The 20475-nt window shown below is 37.0% G+C and overlaps 1 protein-coding gene across 1 annotated transcript in view; it reads left to right on the top strand.

The window, feature by feature from the left end:
- Window positions 1–20475, top strand: part of MSH3 (mutS homolog 3) — a 113760-nt gene that overhangs the window by 85255 nt on the left and 8030 nt on the right. The window contains 2 exon segments of the mRNA XM_061369302.1: window positions 108–222; window positions 3666–3823. Of these exon segments, the coding sequence (XP_061225286.1) occupies window positions 108–222; window positions 3666–3823 (273 nt within the window).

Here is a 20475-nt window from a genome sequence, read left to right as displayed (position 1 = left end):
TCCCCAAAATCTGCATCATAGATGAACCTCCTGCATGATTTAGTTACAGTAGTTCTAAATAATCAGTTACAATAAACATTGAAATTAATGTCTCTTCTTTTTTGCAGACCAACTGTGCAAGATAACCGGCGAGAAATAATTATAAAAAACGGGAGGCACCCTGTGATTGATGCATTGCTGGGAGAGGAGGATCAGTATGTTCCAAATTCCACTAACCTCTCAGTAAGTACTGAGATATCATTTCAACTTCAGATAATTCAAGGAAAGGAATCTCGGATTTGCTTCTTGCCAGGAAGTTACAATAAATAATTTATTCACACAACTGTCTGCTTGCAATTCAGAGAGGGATAGCTAGATGTGTCCCAGACTGTTTTGTCCTTTTCCTGCTATGTTTAGAGACAGATGCTCTCTTTACAGCCTTGTTCCGTCTTAGTGGCGTAAAGAAAAGAGATCTCAAAGTCAGGAAAACGAAAGTTTAAATGGTCATTAAAAAAAAAAAACCAAAACACCACAGTTTTTTTAACAGCTTCATCAGAAGGAGTCTGCATTTTGTCATAACTTTATCACAAACTTGTGGAGTTTTTTAATGTAGAAGATAGCAACAACTGAAGAATCATAGAATCAGCTAGTTTGAAAAAGGCCTTTAAGACCAAGTCCAACCATTACCCTAGGACTGCCAAGACCACCAGTAAACCATATCACTTAGGGCCTCATCTATACAGTTAAGTTTTCTGACTTAAGTCTCCGTGTAACATGTTACAGGCTCAGTTTTCCAAGTTAATTCTCAGATAGCTCAGATTTTTTTTTTTCAGATATTTATCTGCTTGTAATTTCCTTTCTTTCTGGAAGTATTAATTTCATACAGCGTTTCTTGCTCTGACTAAGCAGGTTTGGAGCTCTGATTCTTCGCTATATTGTATCAAGTACACACTCTGTAGATGGAACGTTAGTTCTAAGAAGTCTTTCGTATTAATATATGATAAAGATCCCCTCCTGCAAAGTGTAGCTTGCAGCCTATATGTTACTTCTAAGTCTCCCTCTGACTTATTTTCCGCAATAATCATGTTGCGAAGTAGTAAGACTATTATTTACTTGTATTGTTGTCAGTAGGTCAGAGAAAGCGTGGGTGCTGCTTCTTAACATTTTCTATGCAATGTTACCCGAATTGTATGACATACATTGCCTAAAGTTGCTATAAATATGCAATTATCATATGTAGGAAACACTGCTGTATTTTATTTCACCTAATCTGTTTCTGATAAACATATTTTAGTTTGTTCGTCCTTTTTTCCTCTAAAAAAAATACAGCCTGTCTTTTAAGTTACATGTCCTTTTGACATTTTTGTTAAATATTTACCTGTCTATATATTTTTTGAAATATTACACATCTGTTCTTAATGCATGTAAAAGATAGGCTCGCAACTTAACTGTGAATGCATAAATGCCTTTTCATACAGTAAAGATATAAAAGGTATGAAACAGATGTCAGTGAGGAGCATTGCTGTGATCAACACCATTCAGATTTGTATATCTATTTCTTAGGAAATATTTTTAAATGCTCTTCTATCCTGCACAGTGATACAGCTATTGTGCAATAGTTCAGGGAATGTTTTTGAAATTATTTGTCAACTCCAAACAAGTGGCAGATGGCACTTACAAAAATTCATCACTTCATTCAGTAATCATCATGCACTTTCCCCTCTTAGTCCCATTCTTATGTTGGCTTTCTAAATACTGAATATTACAAAATTAAGTGAGCGTGGTAGAATCACTCTTGCCTCTACTGCTGGTTTCAGCTCTCTGTTTTTTGAGAGAGGTGGGTGGGAACTCAGTTTATTAAAATGCCTCTTTTTTTAAACAGCTGTGTTTGAATCAGCAAGAAAATGGATCTTTTGTCATGTTTTCAGCTGAAATGTTGTTGAATATCTAACTTCAGGAAAAGGTTTCTTGCAGTGCCCTGAAATAAACATTCTTCCATTCCCCCTCTCCTCCACAAACATTCATGGATTCATTTATTACTTTTAACTTCAGCCATAAATTTCAGTGAGATGTTAGCTTATGTTCGCATGCGGTTCTAAGGGCAGATGGGCTTTGTGGCCTGGTGTTACAGCCTATGTTCTTTTTGAAAGCTGGCATTGCAAGCCAGCCACCAGCCTCACAGCATGGTTGGAGGGACCCTGGAGAGATACCAAACATGCATGAAATCTGTGGAATCCAGCAGATGAACTCATTCTGGTTTTAGATGTCTATAAATTCTGTTGTGTTGAGCCCAGTGGTGGCCGTGATGAAGTTTTAGTAGCAGTGTTGAAACTATACCTTAGAGATTAAGTTGTGGGTTTTTCTCCTGTACAGTCATATGCATTTTATTACATCCATCCTTTATTTCTGAGAGTGGCATTTTCTGGATTTGTACTTTATTCTGAATTCCACATAGATGGGGTTTCCTCCACAAAATCTGAACAGCTTCTTACATATAATAAATACTGATTGCATGTATCTTCTGTATGATCAGGATCATGACATGTGACAGTCCTGTCTGAATTTTATTAACCTCCTTGTTAACAAAATGAAAGCTCTATCAAAATACAGATTTGTAAAGATTGTGATGTTTATTCTGTGAAGATTTTGTTGTTGTCGTTGTCACAATGCTTAATCAGTTCCAAGATTCCTAAGTGGTCTGGCTAATGTTCATTATGCACTGCTTGTCCTTTCTTCCATGCCCTTCCCATGGAGCAATGGAATATGCTGATTTTTGGTTAGTTCATCAAATTGTTGGATTTCATTGTACGTACCCAGTAGAAAGTAGAAGCTTAATTGCCCAAAGTCCTTGCATAACTTAATTTCCTAGCCTTGAGTTAGGCTACGAGAAAGCCTTATAGATTCATTGATGAGTTTTAATTCTGTATTAGCAATGGGCTTGCACAGAGTTTTATTCTGTAGCCATAGACAAGTAGCAGTATTGCTGGGAGTCTTACTGCTGAGATGAGCTCTTGCACCTGATTTTATTTTCCATAGGATTTCAGTGGTTAGGTGCACTGATCAATCAGAGATTGGATGCAGTTAACTCACAGTTTCTGTGTTGCAGTCAAATACTGCCGAAGTCGGCAATGTCTTCATTTCTTGTATAGCCAGTCTGTTTAAATGTGCTTATGTTCAACCAAGGCAAGCAATTATGAATGGGTGTAAAACCTATGTCATATCTTTGTCTGCCAGATCTATTCATTTGGCAATAAGAACTCTCTAACTGGAGAGGAATCCAGATCACAACCAAAATTGGACAGCACGGGCTATGCTGAAAGCTGATGAGTTTCTCCCTTTCTCCACAGAAAATGGCACACAGAATTGCTGGAGTGCATTCTTGGCTCCTTAATGGAGAATGAGAAGGTTCCCCCTCACTGTCCATTTTGCTGAAGAGTAATAGAAGCTGATACTTCTGTCTCAGTAGTCTAGAAAGGTCTTGGGAAGATTTATCCACCTGGGACTTTACAATATCTTAAAATGTGAATGTGATGAACTCCAAGAATGAAGCAGGCTGTTCACCTAGAAACAGAACGTTTAATCCTAAGTACTTGTCCTGTATACCTCTAAGCAATGTACACACAACATACTTTCTCATAGAAGCACCAGGTGCTGGACAATATTTGACCACTGTTTTATGTTTCCAGGGGGATGGTGAAAGGGTCATGATAATAACTGGACCTAACATGGGAGGAAAAAGCTCCTATATAAAGCAAGTTGCATTGATCACAGTCATGGCACAGATTGGTTCTTATGTTCCTGCAGAGGAGGCAACAGTTGGTATTGTGGATGGTATTTTTACCAGGTAATCTTTCAAAACTTGCTGTGTTTTGAAAACGTTATTTTGACATCAGGGTGGGGTGGGGCAGGGAGGGTGTTGGTTTTGAATCTTTAAAGGATAAGAGTGTTAATGTGTCTGTCTTGATTAAGATCCAGGTACCTAACTTCATCTGCCTGAATGAACATCTCAGCCAAGTTTATTCTTCTGGGTTATAGCCAAATGATGCTTCTCCTAAAATAAATGCTGTCACCTTTAAAAATCATGTCAGTTTCTGCTGTGCAGTGCAGTTGTGTATGCTCACAGTATTTGAGACTGAGAATGTGGGGCTGCATATGTTCTCTGCTTACTATCCTTCCTCTACTAGCAGTCTTGAACATACTTTACTCTTTTATCGAATGAATATGGCAGTTCATTTCACTCAGTCTCATTTTTAAGGTAGTGAAAAACTCAGTTTTAAGCTCAGTGATTTTTAAAGATTGTAAGTACAGTCAAAACTTTCATATTTTATACTCTCATATTACCAAGAATTATTCATCTGTTTTTTTCTGTTTCTTTAATCTCTTTGTTAATCAGCAATAGTTCTGTGTTAGTGGCGGTATTTTAGATAGAAAATTGCTTACAGTTATAATCTTCACAACAAATGTATATGTGTGGTACAGTTACCTTTCCTGAAATTCTAGAGATGGCAGTGTACATGTCAGAGTTTACTCTGAGGAGAACTTGTAATACTGCTCATCTGGGATTGCTTCATCATGTAAAGATGTTATATTCATATGCCACACTGTGTCATGACAAAAATTAATGAAACTGCACTTTGATGCACTTCAGTGCTAACTGCTAAGCACTTGAATGAAATAGAAAACAATCGGTATTATCTTTCCAAAATTAATTTGAGCTGAAAATTCAAAATGGTTCTTTTTTTTTTTTTTCCCTAACCTTCTGTTGAAAGTAATTAACTGGCTGATTGGATGAGCATTTCACAAGGAGCATGGAGATACAGAAGATTCACTTTACGTTAGAGAAAGAAACATTACAGCATTATGAGCAAATAGAAGATTTTTTATCTTTGTAGGTGTTGTAGGTGAAATTAGAGTACTTGTGCTGACATCATCTTAATTTCTAATTATAGGTGCGTAAGTGTTACTCTTAAGCTTAATATCCACATTCCTCTACTTGTATTCAGCTGTCATTGCAATGTAATTATTTCTGCAGAAAAATGAAAACTACAGTATGAAAATCTAGAAATTAATAGATCTGAGTTCCACAGCGTATTTCTCCAATTCCACTTACATTTTGTCTACATTATACATTTTTTGCATCTGTTCTGATAAGGTAGTGTGGTTGAAGGTAAAACTTAGGTTTTTAGATTTAAAGCCAAGAAAGCCTAGAGTGTGTTACTGGCTGTGAGGTTTCAGACTATTTAATTTGGAGCCCAGCCAGATTCTAACACATGAGATTGATTCCTCACCCATCTAAATTGGTTTTGGAATCTCAGCTGGATATGCCATTCTTCATTCAATATGAAATGTGTCAAACACCAGATGACTATACTAAAGACATACCTACATTCTCGTCATTGTACTGGCCATTAAGAGTAAACTATGCTCAGTGCTAATCAAGAGGAGACTGAAAATGTATTATTGAGGTAGAAGTAGTCATGCATTAATTAAAAGACTAACAGGATTAAAAAAAAAACCCAAAACAAAGCAAAAAAACCAGAACCCTGAGTTTGTTTATTGTTTTCCTTCAGAAAGCCAGTAATTCAATTTGTAAATTTTCATCTGTGGAACTGCTTGGCTGTCTATCTGTTTAAACTTCTGCCTTCTATACAGTGTGATTTGAGGGAATCAATAGCACTGCTAGGACAGGCATTATCTATTTCTGATGGTCCACAGAATATTAGATCTTGACCCAGCCGTAGCTTCCATTACAGTACAAATGTCCAGGAGAATACTTGAATCATTATTTTGCTTCTGCCTGTGGAGTGTGGGGACTTTTTTTGCCTTTCCTTGCTCCACATATCCAAGTCATGACATCCACACTCCCTAAATTGTCAGTGCTCGTTTCTGTCCTGCTGTCAGTAGCCACAAAGCGGTCTTCAGTAGTCTTTGCCTAACTGCTGCTTCATTTTCATCATCTCTGAATCATGAACTTCACCCTCTCTGACTGGAAAAGGTTTACCATGTTCTGCAGCTCAGAGTCTCAAGGTGTGCAGAGACTATCCAGGAAGTAGGCACTTCTATTTTGGTGCGTTAGGGTTTTGGGGTTGGGTGGATTTTTTTTTTTGTTTGTTTGTTTTTTTTTGGTTGGTTTTGTGTATGTGGTTTTGAGTGGTTTTGGGTTTGTTTTCTGTTTTTTTTTTGGGGGGGGGTGGTCTAAGGTTCTGGGAAAGGTCGTAAAAGTATACAAGTCTGACAGATTAGGTTAACCTGGTGTGATATTCAGAGTATTTAGGAAGTTATGCTTGTACTAATTTTTAATTCCTGCTTGGAGGAGAGAAACAGTAAATTCAACTGCCACATAGTATGCCCTACGTTGTGTCCTTAATGCTATGTCTGGCTGAGCATACATTTCTAAAGCCTCAGCTTTTGCCAAGAATTCTCCTTTGGTACAGAATGACCTTGAATGGACCAGAGATTTTCTCTTAACTAGCCCCAAGTTTTGGTTTTTGTTTTGTTTTCTTCTGTGTTTTGGTTTGAGGGTTATTTTTGTTTGGTTTGGTTTGTTGTTTTTATGGGGTTTTTTTTAATAGGATAACAGCTATGCAAACCTTCTTTCTGTACCGCCACCACAGGCTACAAGTGTCGTGCTGAAAAATGAGGTTATTTTGTTGATAACTTTGGTATATTTTTAAACCTTTAAAAACATTCCATGGGAAGATGTCAGTTTCCAAGTTATTTTCATCACTGACATCGTGTGTTGTTTTCTAGGTGCTGCTATTAGCATAGCATCCCTGCTGTGAGGTATGCTTTATAGGCTGACTCTGTGAAGAGTTCTGTGCATCAGGAGCACCAGGAGTTCTGCTGCTTGCTAAATTTTTTTTTAATATTGGTGCTTTATGCTGTAGTCTCTTTTTTGTTTGTAGACTGCATCTTCAAAGTGTGAATTTACATAGGTTTAAGAGATTAACATTCATCTAGGATTTGTATCTTGTGTTCTAAAGTAGGGTTTCCATGGAAATTGAAAGGTTGCTACTATGGTTATTTCTTTGGATATATCCAGTATTTATGTACTACAGCTTCTCTTAATTGACTTTAAATACTGTATTATATTAAACATCTTTTAGAAAAGCAAAAGGAATAGTACTTGTATTGCTTACTTCAGTGCAAATGGTACAGTGCAATTGGTACAGTGCAAATAGGAATGATTCACCTTCATTACTTGAGTGTATAGACACAACAGAGTACTAAGGCTACTCCAGACATTTCAGTGGTGTTGATAACTTCATCCTAAAGAGGGGAAAGGGGGAGCCTTCCGCTGCATAATGCCCCTAAACCTAGATATGATATGCTGGGATGCTGTGTGCAATTATGCAATATGGAGAGAGTGCACAATATTTTGAGGATGCTTTGCTGGTTTAGATTTTTCTCCTTTTTTTGTTTTCTTTTTCCACTAAGGGATAATGTTTTCATGCAGCCTTGCTTAAAGAATTTAGCTTTGTCAGTGCTGTTATATTTAAGAATTTTAGAAGTTTTGGAAAGGTGATCACCCAGTCTGTGTTGACTTTTAATGGGATTTGAGTGTTTAATTCTCTCATGTTTGAAAATTCCACCCAAGCTTCTCCTTGCAGTAAATGGGTTCAATTTTTGTATTAAATTTATCTGCAATTTGCATCATTTCTCATATAGTTATTCAGACATGGAAGTGAATATATTGCTTCTCTGTGTATTGTGTAGAAAGGCAAAACAAGTTTGGAAACACATACATAGAGGAATAAATGGAACAAATTATTTTGCCTTAAGCATGTGTTCAGAATAGGTGATGTTTAGCTGCTGAAGAAAGCTGACCTTTAAAGATGTCTCACATAAAATATTGATGTAATTTCTTAGCGCTAGTAAACTTCAGCATACTTCCAGTAGGTCACCTGTAGCTCTTCATGAGCTAAAAATTGAGGTTCAAAATTGAGAGAGAATTCTCTAACAATTTGAAGGTAAAATATATTCAAATAAGGAAGCTAATTAATAGTTGAAATTACCAAATGCCTTTTATTCAAGACTGTGAAAATCAATTTATTGACATCACAAGCCACCATGAGAAAGAATACTGTGAAGGAGACCAACTCCTACCAACTCTAGGTGATGGTAAAGAGACAAAGAAGAATTTCCTTCCTAGAGCCCCTACCCTCTTGTCTTTCTCTTCTTGTATTGAAATAAAAGCTCTTTCACTTATTTCAGTGGTCAGAAGTAATTCTGCACAGATGTATGGTGACATACATCTTCCAGTGAGGTTTTATACCATCAGCCACATTGGGCATGCTATTAAAGGTGGAGCTTCAGTTGCCTGAACTAATACAATGCACTGTGTTTTGACTGCATCTGAAAACTGCCTTTTGCAGGTTATGTCCTGCATGCTTAAAGGTTAAAGGAATAAATAGAAACATCAATATGATGCATGCAGATTATCCTCTCATGCGCATTGTCTCTCTCAGAAAGAGTTATCCCACTGTTTACAGATTCTCAGCCTGTCTTTAATCCTCATGATGGCAAAGAAATAGAGTTTGAATTGCCTGAGAAGGTATATTAGGAAAACAGAGGGAGGTAGGAGTTTGGCAATACAGGTTAACAGGGGGGAGTGGTAGGTTGCCTAACTAAGCAGTCATTTAATCTTTCACTTTACGTAAGACTAGCAGTTGCCTGCACTTCAAGACAGTTGTCTTGATACAGTCTCTGAGCATCACATGATCTGTATTGAGGCATACAGAGCTGTGTCCTACATTTTATCCATGTGACAGATGACTTAAATGTATTTTTAACATGGAGGGCACTCTCATTGCTGAATCTGTAGTTAGGAAATAGTTCAAACTCCACTGTATATCTGAAGACATCATGAAAAAAGATGGTGGTTGCTCACTTTGGCTAGGAAGGGATAGTTTCGTTGTTCTAACTTGTATTACATGTCTGTAGACAGCGTCCTTCAGATAATCGTGGCCACAAGTGGAATCCTCAGCTTTTCCAGGGTTCCAGTTACATAGCTGGTTTGGTATTTTCTTGCTTCTCTCTTCCTTGTATAATGATTTTTAACTTGAATAATAGTTGCTCATTCAGCTAATGCTAGAGTGCAGAAATCTTCAGGCAGCTGATCCTTACACGTCTGTTTGACATGACAAAATTGCAGAGCCCTATAAATTAGATACTCTGACTTCTAATTTGTTGCCATCATACAGTGGCCTGACTCTACTAATTTATTCAGCAGAACCTGTGTACTGCTGAGGTATTTGCATGTGTCCCCAACATGCACGTGGTCTGCTTCTGTTGCCAGATGTGGAAACCAAATGAGAGCATCAGGTTCAGACTGTGCTTCTTGAAGGTGTTTTTGAAGGCAGAGACAGACCTATCCTCACCGGCCTTCATATGCAGGAAACTGCTTTTCAGGTTTTTTGATCTTTGGGTTTATAAGGAGAAGGATGAAGCAGAAGAAAGGAAAGTATGTTTTCTGCACTGATCAAAAAGTGTCACCTTCATTTAACACTGAAATAATACGGGAATTTAATCCCCCTTGACACTGGCCTTAAGTTAGGTCGTTTTATTTCAAGTCTAGCAGCCAAGATCCAGTTCCAGCCACCTACCTTGCCAAGGAGTGGTGAGTCTGAGTTGATTTGTGGCTTCAGACAAGAGAAGGAATTCTGATGGTTAGAAAGGATCACAGTGCTACTGAGAGACCTGCCAACTGAAGGTTAACTCCTGCTATTGGGAGTTGCATTTGAGGACCTGCCTATGTGAGTATCAGCTGTGTCCTCTCAGCTGTTGTGTGTCGTGATACAGTTCAGGAGACTGCACTCACCCCGTCACCTGCCTAGTCTTACTAGAGTCTACCAAAACATCTATGAACAGGCTGTATCTACCCTTGGAAAGGGTGCATGCACTACTGTTAGCCATTGGAGTGTCAATGAGTGAGGTGCCCCCCAGTTACTCCCAGATCAGCACACCACTCCAACTTTGCTTTTTTACCCCAGTTGAATCTGATTGCTTGTAGCAGAGTGGCACTCTGTCTTAGAGGCACCCCTGTAGTCCCCACCAGATAATCCTTCTTTCACTTCTAAGAAACAGAATAGGTGCAAGGAAAACAAGTTTCTTGTCTTTTCAGTTCTTTGTACAAAGTGACCGTGCCTTCTTTCAACTGTTTGCAGAAGTCAGTCAGTCAACTTACAGTATACGTTCCAGTCTAAAGAAGAAATAGAAATGGCATTATTTATACGTGTGCCTGGCTTAACATGGTGACACTGATGAGATTAGGTCTCTTTTTTGTCAGAAGGAAGCTGCTTTAACGGCCAAGACATTTCATAACAGAGTCCTTGTAAATGGGTAACTGAATGTGTCATGCTGTTCTGCCAGCTGGTGGCTGTACTTCCCTTGCTGCCTGTTTAGGTAGTATCTTCAACTCATCCTGAAACCCCCAAAGCTAAGATGTGGCCTATTCCACTTAAATTTGTGAGTGTTGCACACTCACATAGGAGAGAGCTTGATGTTACATTGAAAAAAATTAGTATTAGAATGCCTGCTTGGCTGATGTGACTGGCACTCCTAATTTCTGTCCTTCTGTGAGCAAAAAAACCTGGCAGTCATGTGCATTTGGATCCACAGTCATGGAAGAGGAAAGGGCATTTATCTATCCCAAAGTGACATTTCTTGTATGAGTTACTACAGCCATCATAAATTCCTTCACCCACATTATTTCTCTTACTTGATTGTTGTCACATCAGAAGAGAATTTATGGTCCGGAAAATAGGGGAATGTGTGTGGCTGCACTTCAGTGGGCTTGTGCAAGAATGGAGGATGTATGAAGCCCTTCGCCTGTTTCCCATTACACCTACAAGGACTGCAGTTATCTCTGTTTCTGCTGGGTGTATGTGAAAAAAAATAATCTTGTCATGTTAATTCGTATTTCTTTAAAGGCTGTGCATCAAACACGCCACAGTGCTTTCTTCTGTACGTTTTATTCAGAATGTCTGTTTGAGCACCACTTGGCGGAATTTGCTTTCAAAAAGGTTGGGTTTTACAATAGATACATTATGGATGTTATCTCCCTAAATACTTTTAACAGCTATTTAATTCTGACAGCTTGACAAACTCCTATTACTGTTTTGTCAAGACTGTGGAGCTGAAAGAAACTAGTAGACAATCTCTAGACAAATGCTTTTCTTTTTAACTGGATAAAATATAAGTATTTATGGCATCAGTACAGATTTTAGTATTATTTAAAACATGATGGAAAACAAATACTGTGTTAACACCTGCAAACATTTGGGCAGTCAGTTTTGGATGTTTGTATTTACTTTTTTCTGTGCTGCATTGGGATGTGACCATCACTAAAATTTGAGAGATATTGCATGAGTTACTTTTAACAGATTAGAAATGTTCCAAATCTCGTTAAGCGTGCATTTTATAAGAAATCAAGAGAAAATTGGAAAGGACATGATGGAGTGGGGTGTGAAACAGGAAAAGGAGAATGTTTCTCAGAATGGAAACAGTGTAAGGTGCTTTTCACAATAAATTGAAATATAAGGTAAATGACTTAAAAACAGAATAGTGCTTATAAATATTAATGGCAATTCATGATCCCTTGATTTAATTGCTGTGGCAAAAAAAAAAAACAAAACCAGCGTACCAGCTTTTTTTAAATAGGCAAATAACATTGCACTTAATTTTGTTTCCATTTTACTGGTTAATCAGTGGGAGGGAGCTGCATGGGAGCAGGACAGAGGGGGAAAATTTTTTGTATTTAAAATAATAAGTAACCAGCTCTATTATTTCAGCGCTTCACTGCAGAAATGGTGCTGTTTGCACAGCAGTAGGCAAACTTAAGGTTGAAAAGAGAGCAGTTTCTGATGAGAATGCGGCTTGTTAGATTCTTTCCTAGTTACGCATTTCTCAGTTCATGGATAAGTGAAGAAACTGCCCAGGAGCTCACTGCATGAAAATAGTATAGAGGTGTTCTTCATTAGAAGTATCTTCCTACATACTGATTTCAATTCAATAAAGAAATGAACATCTTCCATCTGAAGCTACTGTATATTTAACCATGATGGCCGAGGGGGCAGCATGCTGATGACATTTTAAAGCAGCTGTTAGTGTGCAGGTAAGACTTGCAGAGCTTTTATGTCTTAAATGGGCCTGTCCTGTGTTACTTCATATTCTATGAGCGAGTACCATGATATTGATTTTCACCCTTTGAGGGGTCTACACTGATTTTGTTTTGTAATAAATCTTCAAATTTACTATACTTGGAATTATACATGAGAGATTAAAAGGTTAAATAATTTTTTTTTTTTTTTTTTTAATCTACTGAGAAATCCTTCCCTGATCTTTTCTCCTGCATCATTACCATTTAGGGTTTCTGTGCCTTTTTCTGAATTCTTGTGCTGGCCACAACCTCCAAAATTAGCCAGATAATTGGGCTAGACTGGCATAGGTTTTGTGCTTTCACGTACTTGGCAATAATAAGTTGCCCTTTATGATAAACTCTTCAGTATATTGGAAGAATAGCACTACCCTCTTATTTTTTTATCCCATGCAAGCTTTGTTGTTGTTAACTCAAAAGATCAGCTATCAAGCTGCAAATTTCCTTGCTTCTATTTATTCTTTTATTAAGCTTTATTGATTTCTTTAAGGCTTATAGGGTAGGATTATGAAGATAAGTGTTCCTCCCTGTCCCAGAAATATCAGTTAAATCACAAAACCTGGCATGAAGATTCAGCTAGTCAGCTTCTTCATACGTTTATCATAAAAAACTAGGCTATAAAATTCTAGTCTTGAGGTGGTAGCAGTGTTTGGCAGGTCAGTTTGGAGGCGTCTTGTGTAATACAGAAATCACCAGGAGGTTGAATGCTGAAGGGAAACTGTGAAGGAGTATTTCAGCAGAGCAACTTGTCTGTATGTTACCTGTTTCTGGCCAGAACTTTAGTTGATGCCTTGTTAGGTTTTTTGGGTTGTTTGGTTTTTGTGTTGGTTTTTTTTTTTCTCAGTTATTCAAGCCTGAAAATAAATGTTAAACTTAAGTTATTCAGATTTTCCTTTAAAAAAAAACACTAGCTTCTCTCAATTTACCTGTGCAGTTAGACTGTGAAAGACAAGAGACAGAAAATTTAAAAGCGGAGGTCTTTTTTTCACATCTTTGTTTATATTATGTATATGCACACATTATATAGTGTGCTTATGGCAGAAAAGTAGGGACCAATCCATACAAAGCAGTCCCAGGTGACTGGCAAGTTCACGTGAGAATTTTATATGCTGGTATACTGAGCAAGTGTTGTTTGTATTGCTCTAGAAAGGAGCAATGACAGATAAATAGAACTTGTTAGTTGTTAGGAACCCAGAAGTAATTTTCAGAAATATTACTTTTTTATGGCAGGGTAATTTGTTTCATTTTGTTCTTGCTTAATTATATTTGTGTTTATTGCCAGAATAACAAAAATTACTTAAGCATTTCAGTTACGCTTACAGTCCTATAATTACACCTCTGGAGTGAATTATTCCCTGTCTTAAGGGGAAGACAAAGGTGGTGTATTAAGTTCATTGCACCTATTTGTAATCATGTTGAGATGTTCTTTTTGAAAAATAAGAGAATAAGTAAAAGTTATAGTTAGTGTTGTTAAATTGGAAATTATTTTGTTCTGTTTTTAGGTTTTCTGTTTTGGACACGTCACAATACATTTGAACTGTCATTCTTCCTGACAGTGTTCTGTAGCTCTGTAGAAATAAATTAAGCTGTGCTATATGTGTATTTGTGGCTAATTTAGTTTCATGTCTGTGTTCATTTCATAGTAACTTGCATCTGCAGTGTTAGGCTTATCTCATATACCTGTAATAAAATAATATTTAACAAAACAGTCTTTGGTTTATCTACATGGGACTCAATAATACCTTTAAATAGAAGAAACTGGTTTGCTTGCAGGTTTTTAAATCAGGCTTGAAAAATTCATTAAAGTCAATAAAAGACAGTTATTTATGTATACAGTGAGATTTATAAAATATTTTTTGCTGCATATTGCAGTATTCCTGAAAGGGATTGAAAAACTTTCCCCATAAGGGGGTGGCAGAATTTGCCTGTGAGGCTGACAAGCTATCTTGCACCAAAGTTAACTCTTACACTGAGTGTTGGTACTTACCTTTCTAAAACTCTTCCATGCTATGGTTTAACCCAGTCACAGTTTAAATTGGATTTTCCATAGCATCCACAGGTTTAAAGGGGAAAAGTTCACTTGTGCTGAACACTTCATCTATTGTCCCTAGTCTGTTGCTATAGTTTCTGCTTTTTAATCCCCCTTGGCCTCAATCCTTCAGCTGCATATGCACATTAACTTAATTACCTTGAGTTTCCTCGCTGGAATCCCAGAGTAGTAAGTATAAACCTGTGCATATTTTAGGGTTGGGTTTTAATTTGTCTTCATTTTTCTCAGCTTCTTCAGGCTAACATTAATGGCTCACAAAAACACCCTAATTTGAATATCTATGCATGTAATTTATCTTCAAGCAAAATGATTGTACTCTTAATCTGTTCTTTCTCTTGTCGATCAATGACATTTATTAATGTGTTAATGGTTTCCTGCAGAGAAATCAGGGTAAAAAACGTGTTTAAATGAGTGTAAAAGCTGATGACCTGTGGGAAGCAATCCATTGATACATTAGGTACAAAATTCATTGTGTGTTTGAATGTGGAATTTAAGCTATTGCTATTGTGTCCTATTTCTGCTGCAGTACACCCTGCTTCTGCAAGAGCTCAGCCCTCTGACAGCCACCTGCTGTAGGGTTCTGAGTAACATAGGGTGGAGAAAGGGCACTTGGACTCACCCAATTTTAAAATACAGTGTAAAAATTTAGAATTAACTAGCAATCTGTGTTACTGTTTTACCAGTGAATGAGGCGTTTGCTGTACGCGAAGTAACAAGTAATTTTAATGAGTACTAATATTATTGAGGGTATCACTAATGAATTTCAGGAAAGAGCTTTCTCAGGAGTTCTTCAGTAGGTAATGTAAGGTAAGCTTTTGGAAGAAAAACTGTATTTCTGTTGCCTTCTACAGCATTAGGAATGAGGATATTGGTAACTTCTTGTCACTCTGTGACTGTATTGACTAGAGTGTATTTTGTCTTCTGAACTCAGTCCTACCTGTTCTGTCAGTCAAGGTGAAGCTTTTAAAATATTGAGTGTTCATTGCAATCCAGGGATGCTTTTTTCTTTCCTCTAGCTTTCATCAAAAAAATCAATGCAGTTCACATCTTGGAAGCTAATCCTATTAGATGCATTGCTTTTAATATACTGGGGTGCTCATGTGTGCAGCATGCCTCTGTTTGCCAGGTCTATAAGGTAATAAGGGGTTAAGTAATTACTTGTTCTGGCTGTTTCAATTACCTAGTGATAGCAGGGGGAAGAAAAAGATAAAAGCCACTATGAGTGTTGGAATTCCTTTAGATCTGATTTTCTTTCCAGGATAATGCACAGTATGTATCTCTAGTGATTTTAGGTTTTAGTAGCTTCACTAATTTCTCAATGAATAAAGAATATCTCATTTACAATAATTCACAAAATAAATTTTTGTAAAAAAAAATTACATTAAATGTGTATTGCATTCTGTCAGGCTCTTCAACAACTGTTGTAAACTGGGTGACGTGCCATTGGTATTTCTTCATTTAAAATTTACAAATAAGTAGTTGTGGAAATGGTTGAGCATGTGCCTGTTTGCTGCGAAGAGGTTAGCATCACAAGCATTTTCTGATTTTCTATCATAGTCATCCATGTAACTTTGCACACATTTACTTTTTAGAAGTTGCCCATGAGTAATACAGAATTAATAACTACCCTGATAACAATGCTTTCTGTCATACTTAGGGAAAGAGGGGTGGTTTTTTTTAAATTCTGTAATAGCAGTTTCTGTAAATTATTATTCTTATTGACAGTTTTGGGGTTTAATCAGTAAGAGCTTGATGGAAATGAAGTAAATGATTTACCAATACTCTGGGGGAAAGTGTGAAGCATTAGTTTCTTGCCAGTGAGCTGTTACAAATTTGCAGATGCTCTCTTCTAAAGAATTACTTGATAAATTTTCATTGCATGTTGGAAGTGGCCAGAAGTTACAGTATCCCAGTTGGACTACTTTTGTACTAAACACCGTGAAATTCTTATTATCAGTCCCAGTGTTTCTAAAACACACAGGGTTTCAAATTGCTTTTGCGAGTACAACTGAGTAGTTGTTCTGGTTAAAGGTATTGGGATTCTTGGGGCTCCAGAGGAGAGGACATGCAGTGGTCAGCCTGACAGACCTCTGTTTAGGATGCCCATTTTCATTTGTTTGGCAGAGCAATTCGCAGTGGTGTTTGCTAGGTGCTTAATGCAGTCAATTACTCAATTCAATGGGAGAAAATTTGCCTAAGTTTTGAAATGAAATTGCGTTACTGTTCTTCCCTTCATGGCAGGAGCAGTAAGTTTTTCTGTTCTCATAAACATTGTCTTCAGTTAAGGCTCATACTTCTGTTTTCTGCAGAGACCAGATGAAACCTCAGCTGGGAAGAGTGTTTTCTGCAAAAAAATAAAAGGATGTAAACCAGTTGTTAAGAGATCTTTTGAAAAAATGTGAACCATACATTGTTATCAAAAAGACGTTGTAAGGAGCAGTCCCGTGCAAGAAAAGGCATAAACTATAAGACAAGAGCCCATCTAATCTTTTTTTTTTTTTTTTTCAAACTGGTTATTTTAATTTAAATAACTTATTTTCAAGTACAGTGATACTTGGAATGACATTTTGAAGGGTTTTGTGTGAGAGGGAGCGAGTGGAATTGTAAAATCACATTACAATTTATTGTGTGTTTTTCTTAGTGTTCTCTTTGAATCACAGAAGGGATGTCTTAGTTGTTGGTGCTCAGAGCTAGGTGCTTTGCACCTTAAATTTAATATATTCTTAGGGAAAAGAGTAATTTTCTTTCAGTGTTAATTGCTCTTGATGAATAAATAAATTGACTATGACTACATTCTGAGATGAATTCTGGCTTCACATCTGGAAGGCAAACCCTATCTGGAAACTTAAATGCCTTCTCTTGAGAACTGCAAAGGCAGTGTGTAGAGGCTCTATGCTAATTAGGTTTATTCTTCTGTAACAGGCAGTATGTTTGATTTCTCCAGGAAGTGTTTTAGATGAACTTCTATAGTCAATGTGTGTTTCTAAAATCAAGGTGAAAAATTGTAAATTTAATTTGTTTCTTTTCAGTGATAATGTTCTCTAAACTAGGACTTCCTAAATAGCATCAGGATGTTAACAACTGTATGAGATTAAGGCTTTATCAAATGGTTTTGCAGTCTTGTTTTTAGGATTTGTTTCATGCTGTGTAGTTGTTTTTTTGCTGCTACTGAGAGCTCTTGAGCTACTTGGTCATTTTCACAAGGAGTGTGAGTGATTCACAGTAACATAAAAGAATACTAAAATACCTGAGTTCCACACAGTGCTCTCAAATTTTATAACCAAAGCAACTTAACAGCAACATGTTAGACAATTTCTTTTGAAAGGTAGCATGGAAAAAAGCCCTAACTATAAGCTTTTGGATTTCTCATTCATTTTTACCTATTGTATATTCTATGATTCTATGGTACATTTGCATTGGAAAAGGTCAGTACTGTGTGCATGTCTTGACTCGGGAGAGCAGGTTAAAAACCCAACCATTTAACAGAATCTTGTTTGGTTGGAAGGGACCTTAAGGCTCATCCAGTTCTAACCCCCTGCCACAGGCAGGGACACCTTCTGCTAAACCAAGTTGCTCCAAGGCCCGTCCAACCTGGCCTTGAACACTTCCAGGGATGGGGCAGCCACAGCTTCTCTCGGCAACCTGTGCCAGGGCCCTCACAGGAAGAACTTCCTAAGAGCTCATCTCAATCTCCCCTCTGTCAGGTTAAAGCCATTCTCCCTCGCCCTGTCCCTACAGGCCCTTGTCAAAAGCTCCTCTCCAGATTTCATGCTGCTTTCTTCAGATTTCTTGCTTGCATTCAAATCTGGAATAATATTGCAGAATAAAGAAATTTCTTTTTCTCTAAGGAATCACATACAGGTTTAGCATGTAGCACCAGCTGGTTTGCATAAAGCTAGCTACTGCTCCATATCACCTGACTTATCCTCCTGAAACCTAACTTACCTTTCTGAAAACATTACCTACCTATTGCTTTTTCTGAGGCTGTAGACATGAATCTTTAGCACTTGAAACCTAGCACTGAAAAGAGATAATGCCTCCTTTTTCTCCCCCACCGCCCTTTTTTTCTTTACGTAATGAATGTGTTGAACATCATAGGATGAAGAGCTTTTAATTTTATGATACTTGGTTGGCTGTCAAAGAGACATTATTACAAGTAGTTTCCAGCCAAGTTGCATTTGCTGAAGAGTGATGGATCTCTTGGCAGCACTTGAAGAGGCATTCTTCACATTGGATGTCTGCATGCTTCTCGTGGGCAGAATATTATAAGAAAAAGTTTGATGTTTTGATGTATAAAAAAATTTATGAGGGAATCTACATTAAAATGTAAATTGAAAGCCATTGAATTGTGTAGAAGTCTGGTTGTAATGAATTACATCAGATATGTAACTCAATATCCTGAATTATATAATTAATTCAGTGAAAATTATGTAAAGCTGTTTCAAACGGAAACAAAATGATTGTTTAAACAATAGGTGTTTTGACTAAAAATTTTTCTTGTATCAGGAATATTAAAGCATACAGCTCAGGAGCAGTGCTTTCCTGCATGTTAACTGTTAGTTTTATCAGTGCAGTCATCCACATTAAAATAGTTATTCTTGTTTCTTGAATAATACTGCTTATCACATAAGTTTGAAAAACAAGTGTGATTCTCCTAGAGTCAAAGACAGCGGCAGAAAGAACAATTCTACCTGTTTCCAAAGGATGTCATTTAAGAGGTTTTATGACATTTTAATTAAAAATACATAATTTTCTTAAATCTGTAGATAAGCCTGAGTTGGACTTGAATGTTTTAAGATACTTGAAAGAAAGGCTTCTTTGCAGCTGTTGTTGACAAGAGAAAGATGATACTCGCTTCTGTTTGAGCATTTAGTGAAGAAGTTCTGATTATTATTTTTGTGAATGCAGATCAGATGCAAAATGACTAAATGCTTTTGAGGACTCTGTGGAAATGATGCAATCCAAGAAAAAAATAGAACTGAGAACTCTTTAAATGTAATCATCATAGGTGCAAAATAGCTTGTTAGAAGCTGTCTCTGTAATGAAAAGCCAAATAAAAATGATAAAGTAATAATACTAACAATCCTAGGGTCAGAAGCTAGGGTTAGAGTTGCCCATTATGAAGCCAGAGATTGTTCAGTCATAAACAGTATTTGTTGTTCTCATGGAGTTAATAATGTTAAAAGTAGATTGCAGTTATATTGTTCTTTGTGTATCTGTTCAATATTGAGATAAAAAGGGGATTGTTTGATTTTACAGTATCACAGTGCGGCTGAAGCAAACCAGGTGGGGTGCTGGTGGGTGTTGGGGACACTGAGAAATTCAGCAGTCTGTTCATAGTTCTTACCCAGCACTTAAAATTATTACAGTAGTAAGTGGTTTAATAAAATGTTAGTTTCACAATGCCTCAATATCCTGAATTACATATTTAATTCAGTGAAAATCATGTAATGTTTAGCTTATGTGCAAAATCACCTTTCTTCCAGGGTATGTGGGAGTATACCTGCTGTGTGTGTGTAAACAGTAGGTATACTCCTAGGTATATGAGTCAACACATGCTCTATGAAATAAAAGCAGTCAGTGGTATCATAATGCCCATCTCCAAACAAAATTAGTTCATTTATAATTGAAAATTTGCATATTGTGACAATATGTGTGGCACCATACCGAATTTCCAGGGTGGGAGACAGAGAATATATAGAAATCGTAGTTGTACTGGGTCTTGCTGCTAACTTTTGGTATTGGTAGTCAGTTCCTCTTGACAAACGTAAGATCCTCATAAAATGATGAGTATCTTGCTATCTTCTGTAGGCAACAGAAACCATTGTATTAGAAAGAGATGCACTGAAAGAGAGAAAAAAACCTATACTGGGATTATCTTTAAAGGTTTTGATTGGCTTTAAATACTGTTGTGGCCAGCTGTTATAATTGAAAATGTGATATGCTAAGCTGGTGAGTCAATTTTCTTTAAATCAGTGTGGCTTGTATGTAACTATATTATTAAGCTGATGACAATGAAGAAACACGTTTTTACAGTCCTAGTCTTGGTAGTGATAACTTACCTGGGAAGTGAGACTGTTACGTGATTAATGTAACTGAAAAGCATATGTGGAAAAAGGAAATTTTCTTTCTTCAGGTAGAGTGCATATTAACTGAGTATTTAAGGAAAGATGCAAAATAAAAGGAAAAACAGGGTGAATTACCAACAGGTTTCTGAGGTGAAAACTGCAACGGAAGGAACTAACCACTGTGCCTGTTTGGATGCACAGATACTCTAAATTAGTCTACG

Source organism: Neopsephotus bourkii, unplaced genomic scaffold (genome assembly GCF_033783945.1).
Source record: "Neopsephotus bourkii isolate Nb327-2 ecotype Australia unplaced genomic scaffold, CSIRO-AGI_Nbou_v1 NB_1491, whole genome shotgun sequence".
In the NCBI taxonomy this organism is placed as follows: Eukaryota; Metazoa; Chordata; class Aves; order Psittaciformes; family Psittacidae; genus Neopsephotus; species Neopsephotus bourkii.
Note: the sequence above shows the minus strand (reverse complement) of the source record. Positions and strands in the feature narration are given on the sequence as shown.